The 23621-nt window shown below is 40.9% G+C and overlaps 1 protein-coding gene across 1 annotated transcript in view; it reads left to right on the top strand.

The window, feature by feature from the left end:
* rai14 (retinoic acid induced 14) overlaps nucleotides 1-6223 on the top strand; it is a 33654-nt gene extending 27431 nt beyond the window's left edge. Inside the window, 9 exon segments of the mRNA XM_063889957.1 lie at nucleotides 332-433; nucleotides 1056-1461; nucleotides 1464-1669; nucleotides 2128-2597; nucleotides 3147-3315; nucleotides 3415-3582; nucleotides 3917-4087; nucleotides 4198-4263; nucleotides 4580-6223. Coding sequence (XP_063746027.1) covers nucleotides 332-433; nucleotides 1056-1461; nucleotides 1464-1669; nucleotides 2128-2597; nucleotides 3147-3315; nucleotides 3415-3582; nucleotides 3917-4087; nucleotides 4198-4263; nucleotides 4580-4666 — 1845 coding nt within the window. The 3' untranslated portion in view covers nucleotides 4667-6223.
* Nucleotides 6224-23621: the final 17398 nt, after the last annotated feature.

Raw genomic sequence — 23621 nt, 5'->3', positions numbered from 1 at the left:
TTTTCTATGAATCACAAGTTTACTCAAACTAAAAGGCAATGGAGCTGTTAACGAGAGTGCACCGGAGTGCCAAGGCTCCTGCACAAACATTTTTTACATCTAAAAGTCTTTGTTAGAAATCTTAAATCAACACTTCCTTTGTCAGTGTAATACAATACTTTGACAAAAGAGCTGTATACTGCAGAACCTTTTCACCTTGGGCATTCTTGAAGGAGGTCTAACCTAAGCTTTATACGTGTCACAACTCGTTTTTGTTTTTCAGAAGGTAGCTAGTGGTCCTTAACGTTGCTTTTCTGTCTGTGTGTGCCTCTGCATGTGAACGTGTTGACAGGTCGAGCAAAGTTTTACAGCATCTGCAGCGCTGGTTTCTGCTCTGCAAGCAAAGATTGCTGCTCTAACCTTGGAGAAACAGCAACTTGCAAGCAAACTCAAGGTGTGTAACCCATTCATTACCACACGTGAGTTAACCATAAACCGATGGATGAACACACAAGTTAGGGGAAACATACTGTGTTTATAAGCTAAGGAGCAGATGCAGTCCTTATGTGAGAAGCTAAGAACCTGAATTATAGCAAAAAAATACATTATTTTTGAAGTTTTTATACAGAAATAACAACTCAATTAAAAAAATTATATTAGGCTGAAATAGTCTGAGTTAGTCAACCCACTGGATGTCCTCCAAACTAAGTGAGATTTAAGTACACACTTTACTCTAAACCATTCTGATTAATTGCCAATTTATTATCAGACACTAAACAAATATAAATAATTCCCACACCCCAAATGAATTTATTTAGATGGCTTATATTATTCAACTGCCAGTTCACAACTTAAACACACTCTACTAGTTATCCAGTCTTTGCTTGATTGAACGTTGCAGCTCAAAAAAGGTCTACAAAGAGTTTATAGACAGAAAATGAGTTAACTGTTTGGACAGTTGTTAATAATTAGAGTTCTTTTACCAACAAAATAATCCATCTGTGAAATATTGCTGCTTTTCTTTGAAAAGTTAGCCGGCAAATTTGAGTCACAGTTTTCAATTCCTCACCTTGCAGAAACATCCGTCCCTCCAAGGAAGCGAGGACACCAGTCGTCCAAACAGCATGGCCTCTAACTCCTCCTTCCACTCCACCCAGGACGAGTTTGAGTCTGCGCCACATGTGGAAAGGGAAGAAGAGGAGAATGGAGGAGGCAGTAAAGAAGAGATCCAGCTGTTGAGGCAGGCGCTAGAAAGCGTTCAAGTAAAACTGCTAGAAACCAGGAAGGAAAACTTCTCGCTTCATGCCCAGCTGAAGCCTGAGCGAGAAGGAGAGGAGGATGAACCCTGCAGGGAGAAAGGAAGAGCGGAAGAGTTGATGGAGAGTCTCGCGGAGCTTCAGGCGAAGCTGACGGACACTCAGGAGAGATACCACCAAGCTGTAGAGGAGGTGGAGGAGCTGAGGGTGCAGATGGGAAGGAAGGAGGTGAGACGGATACATCATCCACACTTGAACAGGAAGTAAAGCAGCTGAGGGCCCTGCTCGTCCAATCAGGGTCCGAGCTGGAATTAGCAGCTCAACGAAGCAGACAGCTGGAGGAGGCGCTGAGGAGTTTAAAGGAGAAAGGGGAGCAGACTGCACGGATTGAGGAGCTGCACAAGGAGGCACAAGAGGAGATAAGGATCCTTCAGGTGAATATGGGCCTTTTTTTCCTCTCTAAACATCAGTATGACTGAAAGGGGAATTCCACCAATTTCACACATCAAAGTCAGTTTACAGTCTCGGGATGTTCCACTTCAGAAAGGTAGCATCCAGTCTTTAGTGGCTGCTCAAATCTGTCGAGTTGAGTTGGCACTTAGCTGGTTGTAGCACAAAATGACCAAGTTTTAAAATGAAACTAATCTGGAGGTGAGAAAGAAATGGGCGAACCAGAGATCAAGAGCTGGCTGAGGCTACATAACACAATGTCTGTGTTTCTGCTGCATTGAAATCTAAACTCAGTTTGTGGAGTACTCTCTAAAGGTATGAAGAGCACAGACGAAACGGCTTCAACTTGAACTTTTATCCCACTTATTGTACATCAGTTACTTCTTGGCTTAAAGGACAGCTTTTTCCCTTTAATTGATCCCCTCTCCTCTGTGGCTGTTAGGAGGCTCTGAGGGGCACGGTGCCAGTTGAAGCTGCAGCTAAAGACTTTGAAGAGATGAAGGCTGAGCTGAACGAGGTGAATGCCGGGTTGCAGCGCCGCCTGCTGGAGCTCTCACACTCCTACAGCGACACCAAGAGTCAGCTAGGTGCTGCACAGAAACAGCTGGCGGAGGGCAGTGCGGCCTCAGCTCCCTCCTCAGAACAGCAGCAGGTCCAGGTGCTGATCAGCAAGGTGGAGGAGCTACAGACGTTGCTAACTGAGACTGAGAAGAAGCACTTAGCCGCTCGAGATGAGATTTCTCTGCTGAGGCAGGAGGCCGAGGCTCAGGCTCAGAGCTCTGTGGACCTCGCCGACCACACACAGGTGATGTCATCTCTGGGAAATGCCATCAAAGTGTTGGAAAGCCAGTCAGACACCCTGAAAGAGCAGCTGCAACAGAAAATCTTGCAGGTGGAGGATCTTCAGAAAAGGTGAGGAAAAGTATGTTGTCACATGTAAGTCGCAGGTGCGGCTTGTCCTGCTCTTAGTAGTGACATCAGCTGGATGCTGAAGAGGGTCAGGGCCTCATTTTATGGTCTATAAGCAATTAGCTACAAAAGCAGTGCAGGAATGTAAAACATGTCGACTTTTACTAAAGTATTTACATTTCATGCTATTCTATTAAAAAGTAATACGTCTTCATAACTGATGTGTTTTTTTGGCGTACTTACCAATGATGTTTTTTTTACTCTTAATATCTAAATATAGTCTGAAGGCTTCTGTAACACCTGCTAGTTCTCATAAATATTCTAATTTGTCTTACACTAGCCCTTGTTAGCCCCCTGAATGTGCCCTGATAACTTGTTAACCTTCCAGCTTTTGGTGGCAACAAGGCTTTCAAATGTCTCGATAGGCTGATAAAGTTGAACCTGCATGAAGTCTAACAGTCACTGACTGAACTACCAAGCAGCTTCAAAATGTTCTTCTACTCCAGTATTAGTTTCACAACATGGTTCTTTTGTCTGTCTTTTAATGAAAAGGTTGTCGGCAGCAAAAGATGGCACCCAAGAGGATTCAGCTTCCCGCATGGAGCAGGAGAACAGGCGAGAGCAGCTTGAGGGCGAGGTGAAGCACCTGACGCAGCTCCTCCAGGGGGCCCTCAGGAAGCAGGACGAGATGGCTCTGGAGGCTGCTGATGCATGGCAGAAGGTGAGAAGAAAGATATTAGATACAAAACAACGTTGACTGTTTATTGCCTTTCCATACGATGTTGTTTTTAAGACTAACTGAACTCGATCTACCCATCAGGCCCGGGACAACCGTGCAGAGCTGGAGGCCCTGCAGGAGCTGCTGATGTCGAGGGAGAAGGAGAACCAGATGCTGACCAGCAGGCTGGCTGAGTCCCAGGATGCAGTGTGTCAGCTCAAACAGCTGGTGGAGAACCATGTCGCCTCAGAGAGAGAGAAGAACAAGAGGGTGAGTAATAATCCGAGAGGCAATACGGGAATGCCCCAGCTCTTGAGCAGCACTGAGTCTGACCAACAGTACTTTAGAAATGGGATTCTGCAACTGGTCAGGTTTTATGGTATCGAGTCAACTTGAACTTGACACTGTTTAATCAGGGCTTTGTTTTGTGTTGTTTTTAACAATATCTGTTTAAAAATATGGAATATGCAGCAATCTTTTATAAAATAATGTGAATACTCATACACAAATACTCCTTCTGGTTATATAGCTCACATAGACATAAGTAATGAATTGAGACTGTTTTATAAAGATTCCAGAAGAATGAATTTTTTCCCCCTCTCAGATAGATGACCTATCCCGGGAGGTGGGGAAGCTGAAGGACGCCTTGAACAGCCTATCACAGCTCTCCTACAGCTCCGGCTCTCCAGCCAAGAGGCAGCAGCAACAGCAGCAGATAAACCAGCAGCTGGAGACCATGCAGCAGCAAATCAAACAACTACAGTACCAGCTCACTGTAAGATCTGATCCACACTGTTTTAGAGGAACCCCAAACCTCCTGTTTTATCAACAATACTCAAATGTGAATGGGAGAACATTTGTATTTACCTCATTTTATTTTTGTAGGAGTCAAAGAAGCAGCACCAGGAGATAGTGTCCGTCTACAGGATGCACCTCCTCTATGCTGTCCAGGTAAATCCGTCTCTTAGTTTGTTTAAAGTTAGGGTTTCACCTGGACATCCTAAACAAAGAAAACTATATAAATAATACTAATAATAATAATCAGAATACAACATTGTCCCACCCGCCTGAACCTTTGATTTTCTAGTGAGCTTGCTCGACCAATCATCCCAACTACTACTGACATCTAATTAGTAGGCTTGATTATAAATATTATGAGTAGACATGCAAAAACACAACTTTGCAGTATTCAACAGAGCCCTAGAAATAATTTAGTATTTGGGATACTGCACTGTTTGTTAACTGAACCGCTGCTGTGTGTCTTCAGGGTCAGATGGACGAGGATGTCCAGAAAGCCTTGAAACAGATCCTGATGATGTGCAAGATGCCATGCCAAGCCAAGGAGGCCTGCTAAGACACCCCCCCCCTCCCCCCCTCCCCCCCTCCTCCCCTCCTCTTATGGGTCTGGTTTCCCATAAGCATGAACTGCTGCTGTCAGCACATTTCCTCCCGTCTGAATTCACACGGTGCTTATGCTAATTACAAGCAAGGCAACACATGGTGCCTCTGAATAAACCTGAGTATTCTTAATGAGGAGGAGGTTTACAGTCGGGTTCATTGCCTTTGCTAATGTAAGTCCGACAGACAAAGAGTTTTTGGGAAAGCCCAGCACACAGATACTTTGCATCATTCAAATGAATGAGTGAACCGAGTGGTTCCAGCCAAATCTAAAGTCTCAGTGTGTGCAGTAACGTTAAATCACACGTGATTTCCTGTTACAAGGTGCGCTTAGAGGAAAAAAGACAGTTGGCGCTGCTGTTGCTCGTATCTATTTTATGATACAACAGTGTTAGTATTATTTTACGTGTCTAAAGGTGTCATGGTTGTCAACGTGTTCCTGATGCAAACTAAATTATTTGTGCCCTCTTAACAATGCATGTGACTTTGCTTAACACCAGCTCAGAAATGACAAAGAATTGATATTTTGGTCTCATTTTCTCTCTCAAGAAAAAAGCATGATGCTGTTTGTATGGCTCTCTTCCTATTAGCACAAAATATATAACAAGTGTATTTTACAGCATTGTATTACCATGCCATATTTTCTAAGATACTGTACTTTACTGAAGAGGTTTGATAGCTGTATTTTTGATGGCCTTATTTTGTGTTGCACCTGACTTAGTTTATATTCCTGTTATTATTCATAGGAGAGTTTACTGTAGTAAAAACACAGTCAGATCAATATGTTTGTCTGTTTGACAAAGAGGATAGTTAGTTGGTAAAATGTTAAGTACTTACAATTTCTCATCTTTTTTTAATCTTACACGTTGGTCTTTTGTTTAGCAAATCCTTACTTGAAAAGCATACAACATGAGTTGGATAAAGGAAGTGGTCTGCTGTCACACGCCTGTAATCAGACAGCGTCTCCTGGTTCTGCAGTACTTTAGGTGAGAATTACTGACTTTTAGTCACATGCCAATTTCACCAGCCTTGCTTGTACTTCCTTATTTAATTTATTTACATTTACCAAGAATGTCTGCTTTCTGACTTTGTATTTGTGATACTCCCATCACTTTCAGTGTTTTTTTGTAGGTACAGAATAGATTTCAAATGCATTTCTTTGGACATGTCTCCTACAGACCTGTGAACTCACATCACACTCCTTTGCCTTAGTACTGTACGCCATATGCACTTAGAAATCATCTTTGTTGCGATTATTAACAAACCCAACGCTGGTTACGGCTGACTGAAGCTTTCTCCCACCTGTGTTTTACATGATTTACAGCTGACGGAGATTTGCTAGACCCTGAAGACCCTCAAATATCATAGGCCTTGACTGAAATATTTTGAAAGGGAAAGACAGAAATGACTCTTCTGTTGGTCTTTTCATCACTAACAGTTTTGTAGAGAAATGAAAAAAATGCTTGTTTGAGAACTGCTTTGTTGCCCACATAAACACTTTCAAGATACTGTACTGTCGTTTGTCTGGGTTTTTTTTGGTGTAAAAATGATGTGATATGATATTGTACTAAGTAAAGTTATTCCGCAACATCTTATTTTTAAAATTGTATTGCATTTCAGCATAAAATGGAAAGTAGTTTTTCTTTTCCTTGCATGCAAACAACTACAGTACACCGAGCCCAGATCCCTCCAAAGATTTGTATAAATCAGAATATGAATACCACCTTTTCTTTTTCAAACACTGACATTTTTTTGTGAAGTTTTTAGTCAAAGATAGCCAATTGAATCTCATCTAAAATAAGGAGCAATTTCACAATTTTTCATTGATTTGACACTTAAATGTGCACATATCCATGCCACACTCGAGGACCACGGGGACAACACCAGATCCTAACTGTGAAACAGAGGATTTACAGCTTTAGGACAGATGTTGTTAGTTAAACCTTTGCCAACAAGGACAGAGGCTGTTCAGCCGCAATGCAAAGCCACAAATTAAAGAGTCAAATCTGATTTACCAAGTGTTAGGTGAAGCAGAAGAGCAGTACAAACTAAAAAGGAGGGATATAACCACTAGATGGCAGCATTGGCCCAAAATATAGCCAAAGAAAATCATAGTATAGTAAGTCCATAATATATTTTGAAAAGTCATAGTATATAATATGTTGGAAATATGAGAAAATCCAGAAAATAGTATTGTATTGTATGTCGACATTTAAAGAATAAATCACAGTGCAGTCTGTTATGTATGAAATGTCGATAATTTCAATAAAAAGTCAAAATAGTTTGTTGAAACTTGTTTGTCAAAAAAAGGTGTCTCTTTAACCTTCCCCTAGTGGGCTTCCCTCAGGTGTGATTTGCGGCAGTGTCGGCAAACCGCCCGCCTCGTTTACCGTGCTTTGTAGGAGTAAGCTGGGTTATGATAACGCACATTGAACGTCTGTATTCAGAATAATAATTAGGACTGACTTCTTTAGAGGGCAATATTGTGTCTTCATGTAGCCTCTCAATTATGATATCCACGTGCACCAGATTGGTGCATTCAACTTTGCAATTCATATTTTCTGTTGATTTTTTCAGAAATGTAAGGCTCTTAAAAGTAATTGAAAGGTTTAGATATTTCAAAAGGTGTGTGTATTATAATATTGTCGTAAGATGCAAATGCCCCCCCCCCCCTCCCCCAGCGTTGATACATAGCCCACCCACATGAAAAAACCCAATTCAACCCATGGTTAGGCCCACCTTCTTCCATGTCAACACTCAGTCCTCTCCTTCAATGTCCACTCAGCTTTGGTTTTCAGAAGTCCTGCCAGCTCGACTCTGGGTAATTTATCTGCAGTTCTGTTTCCTCTAACCGGTGGCACAACCACTATGTTTCCTGCCCTGGCCCTGTGTTCTAGCCGCTGGGCAAACACACATATACGTGTATGCATGCAATTAACTACACATTCATACAAACACACACACACCTCTGCCTTTACACAACAACTTCCTGTCAATCTTGCTTTCCCAGACGTTCGGCCCTCAGGCCTTGGCGTTAGTGGAGAGAGACCTGGTGCTGTGATCCTAATCCAGCCAGGGCTCCATTTGTCAAGCAGAGCCGACTGAGTGAGTGGCAGGATGAACTCTGCCTGCCTCAACGGAAATATTCAATTTGGTGTTATTTGGCGAGGATCTGAAAATATGGAAATGTTTTTATAGTCATTTCTGTTGCTTATTAAAGCAAGATATTGAAATGTCAGTTGGAGCTTAGTTAAGTGTCCAACCCATTCATATTGTAGCTATTCTGTCACTGACACACTTACCACAAAGAAAGACATGTTATGATACATGAATACAAACAAATTCGATTTCAGGCATTAGGATAATTCTGGGTAGAGATCAAGAAGTTTGAAATAAAGAGTGAAGAGTTTAACAATGTCAAGAAGTCGTGACAGAAGATCGAAGCCCAGGAGAGGAAAAGTGCGGATGAAGGAGCCATTCGGGGAGGAAATGAGAAGAGGTTGTAGCCAAGAGAGAAATCATAGAGAAGCAAGAGAAGAGAGGGACAAGTGTATATGTGGAATCACTACAGGGATGATTAATGTGCCACTAAGAGACTTCTGTGAACCCATCAAATCTACCAGAAGCATGAGAGGTAAAGGCTTAAGTGGAAGTTGCTGATGAAGATGAAGAGACTCTAATTCGTTCTTCTAGTGAGCGATGACTCACTACTGATTTAGCACGGCAGCAATAAAGTAGTGCTCTTTAAGCTGCCAAGTCACCACTTTTGGAACATTTTCTACATTTTATGTCCGTGTCTTTGCTAACTATTTGTTTATATATACTTTATATACTGTGTATACTGGCTTTCCCCTAATTTGCGTCATAGGCCGTATGCTTGGTCTCAGTGAGCAGGCCTACGTTATCTGCTCAAGTGTTGCTACTTATCTACCAGTATGTGTTCGTTGTGCTGTTGCTTACGAAAGTATTGTTTTCCAATATTGTGGCTGCTGTTTAAATACATCTGGACTGGGAATTTATTATTATATATCTGACACATTTGCAGATTATCAACATACTGTACATTGATGTGAAGCCTTTAAAGGTCCCCTGCCGGGTGACATCTTCAACATGTCTGGGCTGCAGCTGAACTCTGCCCTGCCACTGATCAAACTGTGGTTAGTTGTACCCACAATACAAATGTAATATCAAAAAGACTGTTCAAGTGCATCACTCTGCTGTGGTTTGCATTTTCCTTCAGTCTGTTATCTGGGTATAAAAATATGTGCACACACCATCATGTCATGCTGATGCATGTCTGTGATTTTAATGACATTTCCATGTGGTGGGACAGGCGGTTAATCTATTATTATGTGAACATTTGCACAACATATTATTTTAGACATTTGGTTCATTAAAGACAAAGTCAACAGTCATGTGACAATGTTCCAATGTTCCGTGTTCACATGTGGCCATGTGGGGAAGATCATAGCGCATTAATTATTACAAATAATCTGCTCAATAATAATCCACTCTGTAATTGAGGCCACATTTTAATTTACGAAAGGGCCACATTCAGAAAAACATACAAAAGGGCTGGACCACTCACTAGAGATATATTGCCTCACAAATAAAGTTAGCAAAATTATTCTGGATAATTTAATATGCTTTAAGAAAAAAAAGCCTACATCACAGCTTGCCATTGACAGGGTTTCATTATTTTGTAACGAAAAGTGTTGGCAGCTCATTCCTTAAAACAGAAGCCTCAGAGTGGGGAGGGGGGGTGTGGGTTAAGGCGAAACAGGAAGGGTAAATTAAAAAAATTCAGTGCCTTGCTCAGGGACACCTTAAGAAGTACAACATAAGACACGCACAAGTGCCATGTATGGGCCTATTCCATTATACTTTTTGAATTTGCTGAGGGCCAATTAAAAATGGACCACTGGCCGCAGCTTGGACACCCCTGCTGTAACTGAATATCTTAAGTCTGCCTTCATGGGGCAGTGTTGAACCATCTACATTCTAATTTGCACCACACAGCCAAATTGAGTTAGCACAGGGCATTCCAAGTGCCTCTTTTGGCATCCATTATGTCGGTAATTCCCGATAACTACTTGCATTGTTGCGCAGTCATGTTGTCATCAGGGAACTTTTCAGTGTCACTGATCCGAGGCTCTCTCCTTGAAAAAACATTGTGTGTTTACAAATTTATTTATGGGAGGTCTTTCGACAGGAAATAAAAGGATCTGACACTTTTCCAATATTCTTTCACACATTTTCAGCAACTGTCATCACATTACAGCCTTCACTTATGTCTCCATGCTTCCTTATCCTCAACTCTTTTTCCTTCCTCCTAACCCTTCTATTCATCTCTTCCGTCAGCTCTATGGTTTGTCAACATTGTTAACATGCTTACCTCACAGCTAATATTACCACATTTTACTGTCTCGTAATTATAACTGGTGTGTTCAACATGTTGTTGCTGTGTTCAAGCACCTCGCCACCAAGCCGTCAAATGTACTCAGTTTATCTAACGCGGGCTGGCCTTGAAACAAGACCCTGCAGTAGACGAGTGGAGGGGCGTAAGAGACGTATGCAGCTTAATTGCTGCAAGATGTAACCTCGCCTCCAGCCTACTGTGGCCCACAAACACACTCACACACATTCATGCACATGAAAGCATGAGCAAACACGCATAAAAAAAGAAAGAGCATGCTAACACACAAACATGTGTACACTTAGTAGATGCAGGAAAGAAAAAAGCAACTGCTCTAAGCGTGTAAGAAAAAATCTAGATTTGTTGCTTTGCATCAGGGAAAAGGCACCAGTCTTAATAGAGACATTCCGTGTTTGTTTGCTGTTTAAAAACAAGCTTCTACTACATAACTATCCTTAGACGGAAACATTCAAAAGCCGTCCTCTCTGAAGAAAACCAAGTGGAATAAAACAAAATCGAAATGACTGCAAAATCAGTAAAAGATGATATTAATTCAAATATGCCTTTAAGTAATCTACATTTGGCTCCTAGTAGAATCACATGAAGAAATACTGAATACAATCGATGAGTGATGAAAGAGACAAGAGAGATCTCTGGCCTGATTTGATCTTTTGTACAAGGAAGTGCAGCCACAAAGGGAGACCCTCCGAATTACAACATTATGATATAATATTTCTTGAATTGCTAAATCCATTTTCTGTATGGTGAACATTTAATGTAGTCAGAAACAATGAATATCTGTGACCAGTGCTCCGCTGCATAGATAATCGATTTGATAAGTTGGAATAGGTGACTGTAACTGTATGCTGGAACATCTCCTCTGGGAAAACAAACATGTAATGATTAACATATAACACAAACAAAAGATCACAAAAAAAATGCTCTAAATTCAGTCTCATCTTGATTGTCGTTCTGGGTGGCACACCACGATGACATCACAGATTCCGGCTCGGCTCTCTGGTTTCTCGCTATTCAGTTCCACTAAAAAAGAGATTTGATGGTGCTGCAACGTGATGATAGCAGATGTGATTTCCTAAATTGAGTGGTATTCCCCTGACAACCGCCGCACCATCTCAGGGCACGCTGGTGCGTTCACTGACATCACTGAGCTGCTGGCGGCATTAACCCAGGTCACTGAGATACTGTTTCACTCCCGACTGTGGAAGAGCACAGAGAGGTTCAGCAGCACAGAAACACTGCGAGCTGTGCAGAGTGAATATCACAGAGCCATGCTTATGATCAGATGATTACAGATTGGGAATGTGTCCGTCTGTGTTGATTTAGGACCGAGGGACAAGTGTGTACATTACTCCACTTCAGAGCATCCACAGAAAAAGTCCAATTTTTACCTTATGTTGTGATGTGCTCTTTCCCTCTGTCTGGATGTGGGATATTTGGATGCAATCCATGATCTGAGAGAGTTTTGGCTACATATCCAAACCCCAGGGATGTTTATTTCTGCATCTGATTTAGCACAGAATGATTGCAGCAATACTGTCTGGAGGTGGGGTAATAACAGTGGGCAGAACAAGGCCTTTGATCAGGCCATTTTCTCGTTTGTGTTTTACATTATGGCATTGTACAAATATGTTGAAAGTGATGTCAAATTACTCGTGTCCCAGGGCACCTACACTTTGTAAACCAATCATATAAGACAATCTAATTATATGATTACATGTGTATTGTGAAAAATATGTGTATGTAAACATTTGGCAGGGAGCCATGAAACCGAAGAATCTGGAGGGGGGAGAAAAAGAGGTCAGGAACAAGATCTTTATTCAACCATTTACCCTTCTAGGTGGATAATAGCACTAGCACTGTCTTTCCCAGGAGTCCTTCATACTCCAAACAGGCTTTGTGAGTTTTCATATATCACTGGAGCATATACCTGTGCACTGAAATAGTGGAGAGCCCGTGATTTAATTACCTTGCCTTGCTCCCACTCTAGGCCAGGCTTCGCAGTTTCAGTCCCTCGGCCTCCCTACATCAGGTTCTGATGAACCTAACTGGAAACACGTGGTGCACGCTGGCTCCCCCGACAGATGGGACAATATCATATTATTAATGACAGAAAGAGAGAGAAAGACGGGGGAGAGAGAGAGCAGTGGGGAAGGAAAATCCTCTGTCCTCAAAGGCTTGCTGGTCTTAAATAGCTCAACACTGAGCTGCCGCCGCTTCTGAGGAAGTTATTATAGGAAGGCAGCACGTCTGTGTTTGCATATGGAATATCCTCTCAATCTAACTCAATACTCGGCCGGCTTAGTCCTGTGTCACTGCTCCGAGAGCTGCTGAACTCTGGACCCTACTGCGCTCATGAAGGGCTGCCAGAAAGTATTGGAAACATCTTTGTGTAATTTTGGCTCTGAGGCTGTTTTTCAGTTCAGTGTAGTTCTGTAAGATTTTATTATTACAGCTTACACTGAGATTATAAAATACTATCCAACTTGGCTGCAGGTTAGAGAAAGCCTTCTCCTGTTTCCACACAAAAAACCCCACTTACAGCTACTGCTTGAACTGAAAAAATGGACAGGAAACTAATTACCTGTGTTTCTGAATGTCCAGAACTGTAGAATAACAAGTTGGCCTAATATCAAGATTGGACAAACAAGATATTTGCAACATGCAGATACAGCCACTAAAAAACACAACTAGATTCTCGCAATCTACTGTAAGCTACCATATTTCTACTTTGATCTAATCCAGTATATCTTTGTTAAAGCAGCTTTTACCACCCAATGCTCTTGAATTAATCTGAGCAAAGATATTGAATACTTTCAGTCTGCAAGCTATGAGCTTTATTTAATTATCATTTAATAATGTCTAAAGCTTTAAGGCCATATTCATAGGCAACCTGGCCCTCGATTATATAGAAAACATCCTCGTGCTACTGGCTGAGTCACAAAGGCTAGATTTCCCTGCACCAAATTACTCCGGGGGCCTGAGGCCATGTATCCCGCCAGCGCAGGAAACACTCAGCATTTACAGAACTTGGAGGTATGGGGGTGAACTGCCGGAGAATGGACATGACCTCTTCCCTTTTAAAATGAACTCTTGTGGGTGACTGGCAAAAAAAAACCTGCTGCAGCATATTATTTTGGAATAAAAGTGGGTGTCCAAATGCGTTTGTGTATGTTGGTGCGACAAACACACAAGTAATTCCTCTTAAACCCAACAGGTATTATGCACACAAGCACACACGCTGAGCAACAATTAGGTCGTCTGATGCCTTAATGGCTTTTTTCACCCCCAGTCACCGCTGATTCACTTTGTATCAAAGTACCGGAAACTACATAAACACTGAGTCAAACCTCCAGAAAACACCTCGTCTCCGTTGTTCATTTGCCTACACACACACACACACACACACACACACACACACACACACACACACACACACACACACACACACACACACACACACACACACACACACACACACACACACACACACACACACACACACACACACACACACACACACACACACACACACACACACACACACACACACACACACACACACACACACACACACACACACACACACACACACACACACACACACACACACACACACACACACACACAGTGCCTCAGCATATACCCAGGAAGGGGTCTCTGAGTTTGCAGCCAAGCGACGAAGAATTTACAGGCGTGTTGTAAGGACCTGCAGATCTAAGTGTGCATGTGAGTGTGTGACAGAGTGTGTGTGAGAAAAAGAAGAGAAAAAGGTCTGTCACTGGTCTATAGGTGCCTTATTAAAAAGGTGAGAAGTGAGTGAAGTCTGGAGGAGGGGGTTAATTGTGCTCTTAAAAGAGGACTTCAAAGGGAGGCTGGTGTCAGGGCTGAGGGGCATGGGAGCGAGAGGTGATGAAGAGGAGGAGGAGGAATAAAAGATAATGTAACTAATGTAGAGGCTCATGGGAATATCTGTGAAAAAGTTGAAGTCAGGGAAAGGTGGTGACGGGGTTAACAATGATGTTGGGATGCTGTGAAGAAAAAGCAAGAGGAAAATGAAAATGTTTTCTACAAATGAATTCAAGAAATAAAAACCAGACCGCCATTTTGGTCTAGACTGAAATATCCCAGCCACTGTGTGATGGATTTCCCTTTCCAACATTTGGGACAGACATTCAGTTTGCCCAAAGACTAAATCTTATTCACCTTGACAAATCCTGATTTTTTTTATCCAGCAACATTCGTTTTTACTTATCCAGGAAAATATCTCAGTATTTCCTGGATGAATTGCCACAAAACGTTTTTTTTATTACATTCAGGATTCCAAGATGATGTGCCCTCATAACTTTGGTGAGGTTGAAAGGTGTGGTTTACAGTGAAATATCTTAATGACTATTGGATGGATTGCCATAGAATTGGATACAGATGTTCATGCCCCTCTCGTAATTAATTGTAATACTTTATGATCTCTTAACTCTTGTTCAAGTACAAATCTGGTCGAATTCCTGAAAAATGAAATACAGCTCAGGGAAAACTTGAGAGAAGACATTTTTCTTACAATTACTACAAGTAATGCAGCCATTCAATTCAAGTGCCTGTTGAATTCCAAGACAGAGAAATGGTGTCAGTGGTTTATAGAATACAATGAAAAAAAACATGAATTGGTTGCGCTTTGCTTTTAGTGATAATTGGCTAAAGTTTGCATGCTAACAAGAAAACTAATGTAGTAAACATGGTAAACATGAGCAAATGCATGTGCTTAAGTACAGTGTGGCTGTAGACTCTTCATCTTGTTTTCTTTTTGGGTAATTTGAGTAAATGTGGATAGAAAATAGTGGATAGTATATACGAGTAGCCTGGCAGTTTACTCTTAGTCTTGTTACTTAATAAACTACAAACAATTACCAACATTTCTGTCAATTTAAAAACGATTTCAATCTGGTTTAGACTTGATATGACTTCTACATCAAACTATAAACAAACTGTTGAAAATACTACCAGTCATCGATATTCATCAGCAAATCTTGCTCTGTAAAATAACTAAAAAACAAATAGCTATTGATTTCATTTCATTGGTTTAACAGTGAGTTACAGCGCCTCTCATGAGCGGTGAGCCCTGGTGCTCTCTGACCTCCTGATGGTAGCGTTAGATGTGAGCTTAATGTAGCATTCATGATTGGACATTATCATTGTTCTAATTATCCGCTCTAACAGGCAGCTTTAAAGCAGATGTAGGAGTGCAGCTCAGACTAAACACTGCAGAGCCCTGGGAGACAGATTCACATTCTCCGATATCACTGCTGTTGGCTGGAAACCTTACATCTCCAATACCAACTTTTTTAAAGACCAACAAAAACAGCTGTGTTTTTGGACCGCTCCACTAATGCTGCATACGTCTGTTAATCCAAAAGGTATTAAGTGAAGAAGCAATCAAAGAGCCTGAGGAATCACCATTAGTGAAGAATTAGTTTCTTTTCCCAGAAGTATTTGGCTTCTACCCTTAAAAAGATTTTTTTAAAAATGTGACATGGCTTTCTATGAAAAAGAATAACTTTATAATGGCAAACTTCAAAAGGAAAACAGATGCAAACTTGCTACCCTGGCTTGGGGAGTAAAGAATTACAAGTAACTGGATCACATAATCAAGATACACAAAAATGTACATGATTAACGAAAGCATTTAACTACAAAAACAAAATAAAATAATGCAACAAAAGACAAGCCTTGTATCGCTGTAGTTGTTCTGTAGACCAGGAGGACGTTTGCTGACTCCACAGGTGATTTTAATCGAATTTAAAATGTACAAATCGTGTCTCGACCATCTACGGTTGAAATAACAGATACATTTTATGTCTATGAAAACAAAATGTCAAACAGTTTAATACTCAGCTGAACCATCCTGTGCTCTCTGGGAGAGAGAAAAACATTGATTCAAATAACTCCAGGTGTTAGACCTTAAAACTGTTACGGCGCAGTGGCAGGTCACATCAGCAAGAAGAGATGTTAAAATCCTGGAGAGCAGAACACAGAGTCGACTTCAAGGCCTCTCACAATACCTGTTCAAAGAATGCCTAATATTTCCAGTACACATTTCTAATCAACATTAAAACTTTTCAGTGATTCATGGTCCATCCATATTATTTCACCTGACACTGATTACCCTGCTCTTGGACAGATGGTTTTGTAGCTTTTGCGTTGAGGGATTTAACCCAACCGCAGCACCAAAAAAAAGAAAATATCATTTGTAGCTGAATCAACTTGGCCCAAGGCATTTATGTGTCTTTTTCCATCTTTGAGAAACTATTTCAGTGCTGTTCAAGCCATCTATCTTGTGTAATGATATGTTAGCAGGTATGCCATAGAAACTTTCTTGGAGCACAGAGCATATTATTAAAAAAATTGCTGTTCAGATGAGTTTAAATATTCCTTATTTGCTATTTTCTTGTCACCTGCCTGTTGATCTTCAATGGTTTAATTGCATGTTTAATGCTGTATAACGTCATACGCACAGCTTTGAAACCAAACTACTGCCCGAACTTATGTGACTCTATAATGTTGGCCTCCGACTGAGGTATTCCCTCCCAGCACCCGTCTGACAATAATTACAATGATTCATTTAGCTTTATTACAGAACAGACATCTTTCTTTGTGTGTGTCTTGGCCTGGGGAGACTCAAGTGTCTCTAAGTGACGGCTCTTTAATTACAAGCACAAACAAAGACACCACGTACATATGTTCTGGTTTACTGTAATGAGGGAGACACCAGCAAGAAACTGATGTCAAAGCACAAAGGATTACTGTGAAATACATATCAATTTCTAACTCAAAAAAAAAATCCTTCCCTCTGCCCCACTGTAAACACCAATCATCCACTGTAAATTCAGAAATCCAATCTGCTGATATTGCTTTGATCCCGGTCGTTTCTGAGGCAATGAATCTACATCTACTTACGATAAGGAATTAGATGAAAAGATATCTGGCCCTAAGGTTTACTTCTCATCAGAGCCGCACAGCAATTTAACCATAAGTTTCTGATCAGTTCAATTAATAGCCGTTTATCTGGGTAAGGTTAATTTCTCACCGTGACAAAAAACTAAACAAAAACAAGAGCTTTTTCTACCATGTCATGCCCTCTGTCACTTGCTGGAGCTTTGCTTGTCAAATGTTCGGAGAAGAGAAGGGTTGAAATACAAACCAAACTAGGCCTGCAAGCTACAGTCAGGTACCGGGCCAAAGGAGCCTGAGCAGTATGCACACGTGTATAAACTCTTTTAGTGCATGAGGGTATGCACATTTGTCTGTACGACTATGCACGTCCATGTGTGTGTGTGTGTGTGTGTGTGTGTGTGTGTGTGTGTGTGTGTGTGTGTGTGTGTGTGTGTGTGTGTGTGTGTTTGTGTGTCAGCGTGTGACCAGGAACACCAGGCAGTGTGAGTAATCTATTAGCCTTTGGATGTCTCTCAGATGTAGCGACGTCAGAGCCTGTTAGTAAATGATTAATCAACGTTATTTGGGCTAATGCTGCCTGATAACATTTCCTAGAGGCTCTGGAATTTCTCTTCACAGCTGGACTTTTACAAGATCTCTCTCTGCTCTGCAAAGGAGTGACAAAAGAACGAAACGCTAAAATGTTGCAACAGTCGAGTAACTTCCAGTAGAAAATACCTGGTACATAATATACTGTACAAAAGTTGTAAAAATGTTGTTTAATTTCAACTTCCAAGTTCTTCAACAACACAAGATGGCAACTGGCATTAATAATAATGAGTCAAAAGAATAATGGCAAACTAAAAGTAGGTTTTATTACTTTTTTTTGATGAATTACAAACACAGTTTTTCTGTCCAGGAACAGTTATCTTGTCATGTGTATTCGTGATGATATATTTCGTTGCATTTAACCTTTCTCTTGGTCTTTCTCTCTCCATCTTTCTAAGATAACAACTTCACCACTTGTCTTTATCTCCCAGACAAATTGTTCTCGTGACATCATTGCTTGTTACATGTATCACAGCCCACCCACTGTTCCCAGAACTCCCCCATCCAACACACATCCCTAAAAGCTTTAGCTCATTTGCTCCGTTTATCACCAGCGATCCTCTTTCTTTCCAATATTTTATAGGTCATACAGTATGTGTATGAAAAATCATAAAAAACTCAAAAGCCTAGTAATTTGTATCCCTGGCACTCTTTCTCAACCTCCTTACATCAAGAAGACTCCTCTAGATTTCACGCCAGTGGCTGGAAATGCTAGAAGTGAGGGACAGACGTATATAACGGCAGACATCCTGACAGATTTATCACTGCGAAGATCACTGCATCTGCTGCTGGGTTATCCGTGGAAAAAATGAGCATGCTGGAGAGTGGAGTGTTGGATTGATTTAAATCTATGGACAAACAGAGAGTATGTGGGTCTCCCTTTCCCTACTGAGCTCGCCAGGTTGGTGTGACCCCCTGCTGGAGGTACCTACATGCTGAACAGACACTGACTATTAGGTGGCTTCAATCTGTTAACTTAACTGTTACATTTTAAATCAGATAAAACATTTGTGAAAATACGTATTATATGCCATTATTTGGCAGCTACTTTGAAATGTTTTATTTCTTTAAAATAGAACAACATATTTATATATTTATGGAATTTATTGTCAACATGTGCTCCTGGTGTTCGCTTTACCAAAAGAAGACTACTCTCACAGACACAGGTTCAAAGATGTAAAACCAAGCACATCTTGCAATGCAGCTTCATAGTGCAAGAGGTAAAACATGACGGCACCAAGAATGTCCGAGAACTGCCGTTAAAAATATCTGAAAAGCAAACTCCCCCCTTAACAAAGCTTCAGTATTCAATGACAAGGCCTTCCTGCTGTTTTTAAAATGACACGCAGCTTGCTTTTCTACATGGAACAAGACCAAACACACAAAATCCAATCAACTGACCGCCTCAATGCTCAGCAATTTAATAAAAATACATCATTTGTAAGCCATGAACAAAAGCATGTTTTGACACCTGTATCAGCAAGACTCATTTGTATGTGCCTTGCAAAAATGTTGCTAATGAGCAGTGTAACAATAAAACCGTCTTCCGAGCAGACATTGCTATTGTTTGGTTGTGATCATTTCGTAGTCATAGTTACAATTATGACCACTTGTTAAGGTCATGGAAAAGTCAGTTTTGTCTGGATTTCAGATTTCAGACTGGATTTAAATAGTCCGGCTGATTATGTAACATCTTAAGAACCAATTGCTGTTTTGCTTTAATGGCTCAAATTTTTGTGCAATTGTTGGGCTGAGGGGAAAAATCCAGGAAAGTTTCTCCTCAGTCGGCCTCTTTCACCGGCTCTTTGCCTTAGCCTCCCTTCATGAACACCTGATTTGAGACATTGTGATTATTTTTTAAGAACTTCATGTAATATTGCTTAAAATGTATTGAGAGATCTTTCACTCTGCAGAGTTTCAGTGGACCATGATCGAAGTCCCTCCTGTTGAGGGAGCGGATGTCTTGTCTGGGTCCAGTGGACCAGTCGATGTCTGGTTCAGGATTAAATCCATAATCAGGCACGATATAATGAGGTTTCAAACCAGCAACCCACTGGGGAAAAGTCCTGTAATCCCTACCAGTGAAAGGTTGAGTAGTCATCGAATCATGTGTGTTTGTTTTAGGCTCAGCGGGAACTTTAGTCAGTTGCCTCTCACAAGGGGAAAGTTAACTGTCAAGGTTTATTCTAAAACTCAGCTTCTAAAAAGACTATTTCAAAGAATAGCAGTAACTGAGTTACTTGGTCTTGAGAAACATTGACTCAAAGAATAAGTATCCAAAGGTGTGTTTGCCTAGATAAATAAAACTGATTTATCAGTCAGCTAATGGCTGTAAATTAAGAGAAGTGCAGCGAGTCAGACAGATAAAGACAAGGAGTGTGGTAGATATATTTTCCCTGCCTGCGTATGTGCAATCATCCCTCTCCACTAGAAAGACAATACAATTTACAAGTTACATTTGAAGATAGGAGTTTGTCTTGTCTTAGAAAAACAAACAAAAGTGAAATCAGACATCTGTTTGTGTTAGCACGGATACATCCTGATCTTGAAAGGATTTAAAATGCAATCTTTCAGTTGTCCAAGCATGCACCCTTCTGCCATCTGAGATTTGTACATGTTTCACAAATCCACAGCTTGCTTGCACATTTGCAGGAAATACTGTACTGCCTTCACTAGAGGCCTACTATACGTGTGAAAATGTAAAGTCTACAGGCAGAGGATTACAAGTGTTTCTGTTGGGTCTGCTGAGTGCTGAACATCCCAGAATAAGATTATGAAGGCCAGGCGACCAATTTGTTGAACAATTTGCTGTAAAATTTACGACAGCAGCAGGTGCTTCATGTGTCTCTGATGTCACAGTTTAATTAGTGTTCATCTCAGCTGTCTCGGCCTATCAGTACACAAAGATGCTAAGCTAAGGCAAGTTTGTTAGTCTGAACGTAATATGCCTTTCTTACACCAGATGCTGGACAGATCACATCAAAGATACAGTGCTGACTGCATTCAATCTCTGGGTTTTATTGTTATCCTGCCACATCTTAACATAATGTGTTGAGCTGATGTACCAGACTGAGGCAATACACTGGTATTTCTTCATTATCTGTCTCAGGGACTTTTGTGAGGTCAACAGGTTCAGATGTACTTGGCTGCTTTATTCTAAGGTATACGTAAAGAAAGAGAGAGAGAGTTAGCAAGCCAGTGACGCAATATAAATCTACTGAGGGCAGACATTAGATAATAGCATTGTCTATGGTCTCTCGCACTTGAAATGAAAGAACAGAGACAAGAAAATCATACACATGTTAAAAGTGCCAACTCCTGTATTATATATGAACATAGAAGATAGGTACTTATTCCTGAAACTAGTCAGTTCAGTTTAAAAACACAGAACAGAAAAACAAGATATTCTGAGTTTCTCCAAAAAAATAATGGAGGTTAAATGAATTGTCATATAAAAATGAATGTGACCCATTAGTCATGACAAGACGTTTGGTAATCTTGTTGCCTGATAATAAGTAACAGGTGCTGGGTAAAGAATGACTGGCTTGAGTAAGTAGGCCATAGCTTGCGGTGATGCAAGTTAGCTAACTTTGCTTTGACACACTATGCAAAATATTGTACAAATACTGTGGTTTTTCTTTATGGAAGCTCCCATTTAACCTCATCACTCATTCATTTTAAACCAAGACAAGACAAACAAAGCTACATGACATGTCTGTTTGTTGTGAATAAAGTTCATGACCTGATTTGTGGTGCTTGGTAATCCTTCTCTTTTCCATTAGCCTTTAAACATCTCTTTTTGGAAACATGTGGACTCAGTTGGGTCCGCATCCAAAACATCAAAGATCCTTGTGTTTTGTTGCATCCATATGAGTGAGTTGGCTTCAGCAGGCACTGATGTACTTTTTTTACTTTCTTATTCTACAAAAGGGAATTGCGCACACAGTTTTTTTGTGCACAGAACTGAGAAGTGTGTTAAAAAGGCATTTGACCCCAGAGAAGACAAGACAATGTACTTTATGTTTGTCTCCATTTGAGGGCCAATGTTGACGCATACTGATCGCGATGACAGAAGTCAACACGACAGTTGCACTGGCCGCCATATGAACAAGAGCCTTTGAAATTCACAAAGCTATGTCAGAGCTCCAAATACTGTATGTCACTGTCATATTTGTACAGATCTGGATTTTAATACATCATTTACGACAGCTGCTGCCCTCTGAGAAAGAGCGAGCTACATACTTTTCACAGCCATCTTTCAGGCATACAGCGAGTGTTGACATGTGTACTCAAAAGAAAGATTAGCCACTAAGTTTTACGTTTAAAGGATGAGGCTGAAAAGAAACAAACCAGCAATGTGCTAGATGTCCTTCAAGTTTTCAGACTTCCCTACACTGTCTGTGGCACTCTGGCACTTTTTGTAAATCTTTAAGAACAGCTTTCTAATGAACCATTGTCTAATTGGTTCTGGTGCTCTTTTCGCATGTCTACTAGAGGCCGCTCACAATACAGTATTTCTACCAGTTTGGACCACTTCAACCAAAAGTGTGTTATATATACAGCAGACGTATGTTTTTAGGAGGAAAGATCGAATAAATGACCATATAGAAGCAATGATTATTTGTAAGTCTGATAAAGCCCTTAATATTTTGAGCAGCAATCAAAGGTTTCTTGAGATCCTGCGGCCCCTCGTGGTTTGGAACCTAGAGATTGTGAAAAGCAGGATTCCCCTTCAGTAAGGACAACTGTGGGACAAACGCTGTGGGAACCAGTGAGTCAAGACATCAGCATCTAGACAAGGGGAAGCCCAGCCTCACCGTCCTCATTACATGCAACAGACTCTTGTTATGATGAAGCGTGATGACTCCTTTAATGTAAGACCAAGTTTCATGTCTAATGGCCCCATCATTACTGAAGAGTGTAAACAGGAGAAAACACTCCATACAGACATGGGATTAGTCCCTGAGTAAGTGTTTGTTGTGGTTTTAGAAACCGCAGGTTCATGTGTGTGTTTTATGTGTGTCTGTTCAAGAGTGTGCCATCTCTGGTAGCAGGGCTTCTTCCAACGCTGTTAATGCATTTGTTGTTGTCAGGCTCAGCGTGGAATCAAACAGAGCTGCAGCATGTGATCGCAGGTGTTCATGCTAGCCTTGTAAAAATGTGCTACAGTTATTACAGCCAGATGACAATTTGTACGATCAATGAACTATCGCAAAACATATTTACACTCAAGAGAGAAAGCATTACAGGTGGTAACGCAGTTGCCCCAGAACCACCACCTTCTCACCCATGATGTATTTGTTTTAGTCTCGCTCTAAATACACAAGTGTCTGGACTATGACAGATGGGCCAGTTTATGGTGAATGTCAAACTTAATTATGGTCACATAAAAGGTGCTCACTTGGGTAAAGTTAGTAGTTATGCGGTGCCTTTAAGTTCAAGATGAACATGTCTTTGAAAAGTCTGCTATTTATCTCATGAAAAAAAAAAACATGCATCAAACATACAGAACCCTTTAAAATGAACTTTTTTTGATTGATCTTCGAAGAGGATAACCCACTCCTGAGACAAGAGCTTAACACAATAATTCAAATGCATTTCAAGTGTTTCAAAGTGCCTTTAAAGCTTTTTCAGCTTAACAAGCTTTTTCTTTCCTTATTGGCTTACCCACGAACGAACGAACGTCTTCATCTTGTCTTTATTGACTCTTTTTGCTTTGGTTTGCTAGCATGTCTAGACAGAATGCAGGGCTTTCAGTTGGCTATTGTCTACCGGTGTACCTGGGGATGGTTGGATGGCCTCACCACATCACACGGCTTTGTCCGTCTCAGTTTGTACTCTCATCAGAGACCGACATAATTGCCTTTCAACTCCTGTCACCCTCTCTTCTCCTCGCTAATGTGCAATGCGGGGGGTTGGTGGAAGGTATCTACCTGCGCTG

This window comes from Eleginops maclovinus, chromosome 8 (genome assembly GCF_036324505.1).
Source record: "Eleginops maclovinus isolate JMC-PN-2008 ecotype Puerto Natales chromosome 8, JC_Emac_rtc_rv5, whole genome shotgun sequence".
Lineage (NCBI taxonomy): Eukaryota > Metazoa > Chordata > Actinopteri > Perciformes > Eleginopidae > Eleginops > Eleginops maclovinus.
The sequence above is the reverse complement of the archived record's forward strand: the minus strand, read 5'-3'. Positions and strand labels throughout refer to the sequence as shown.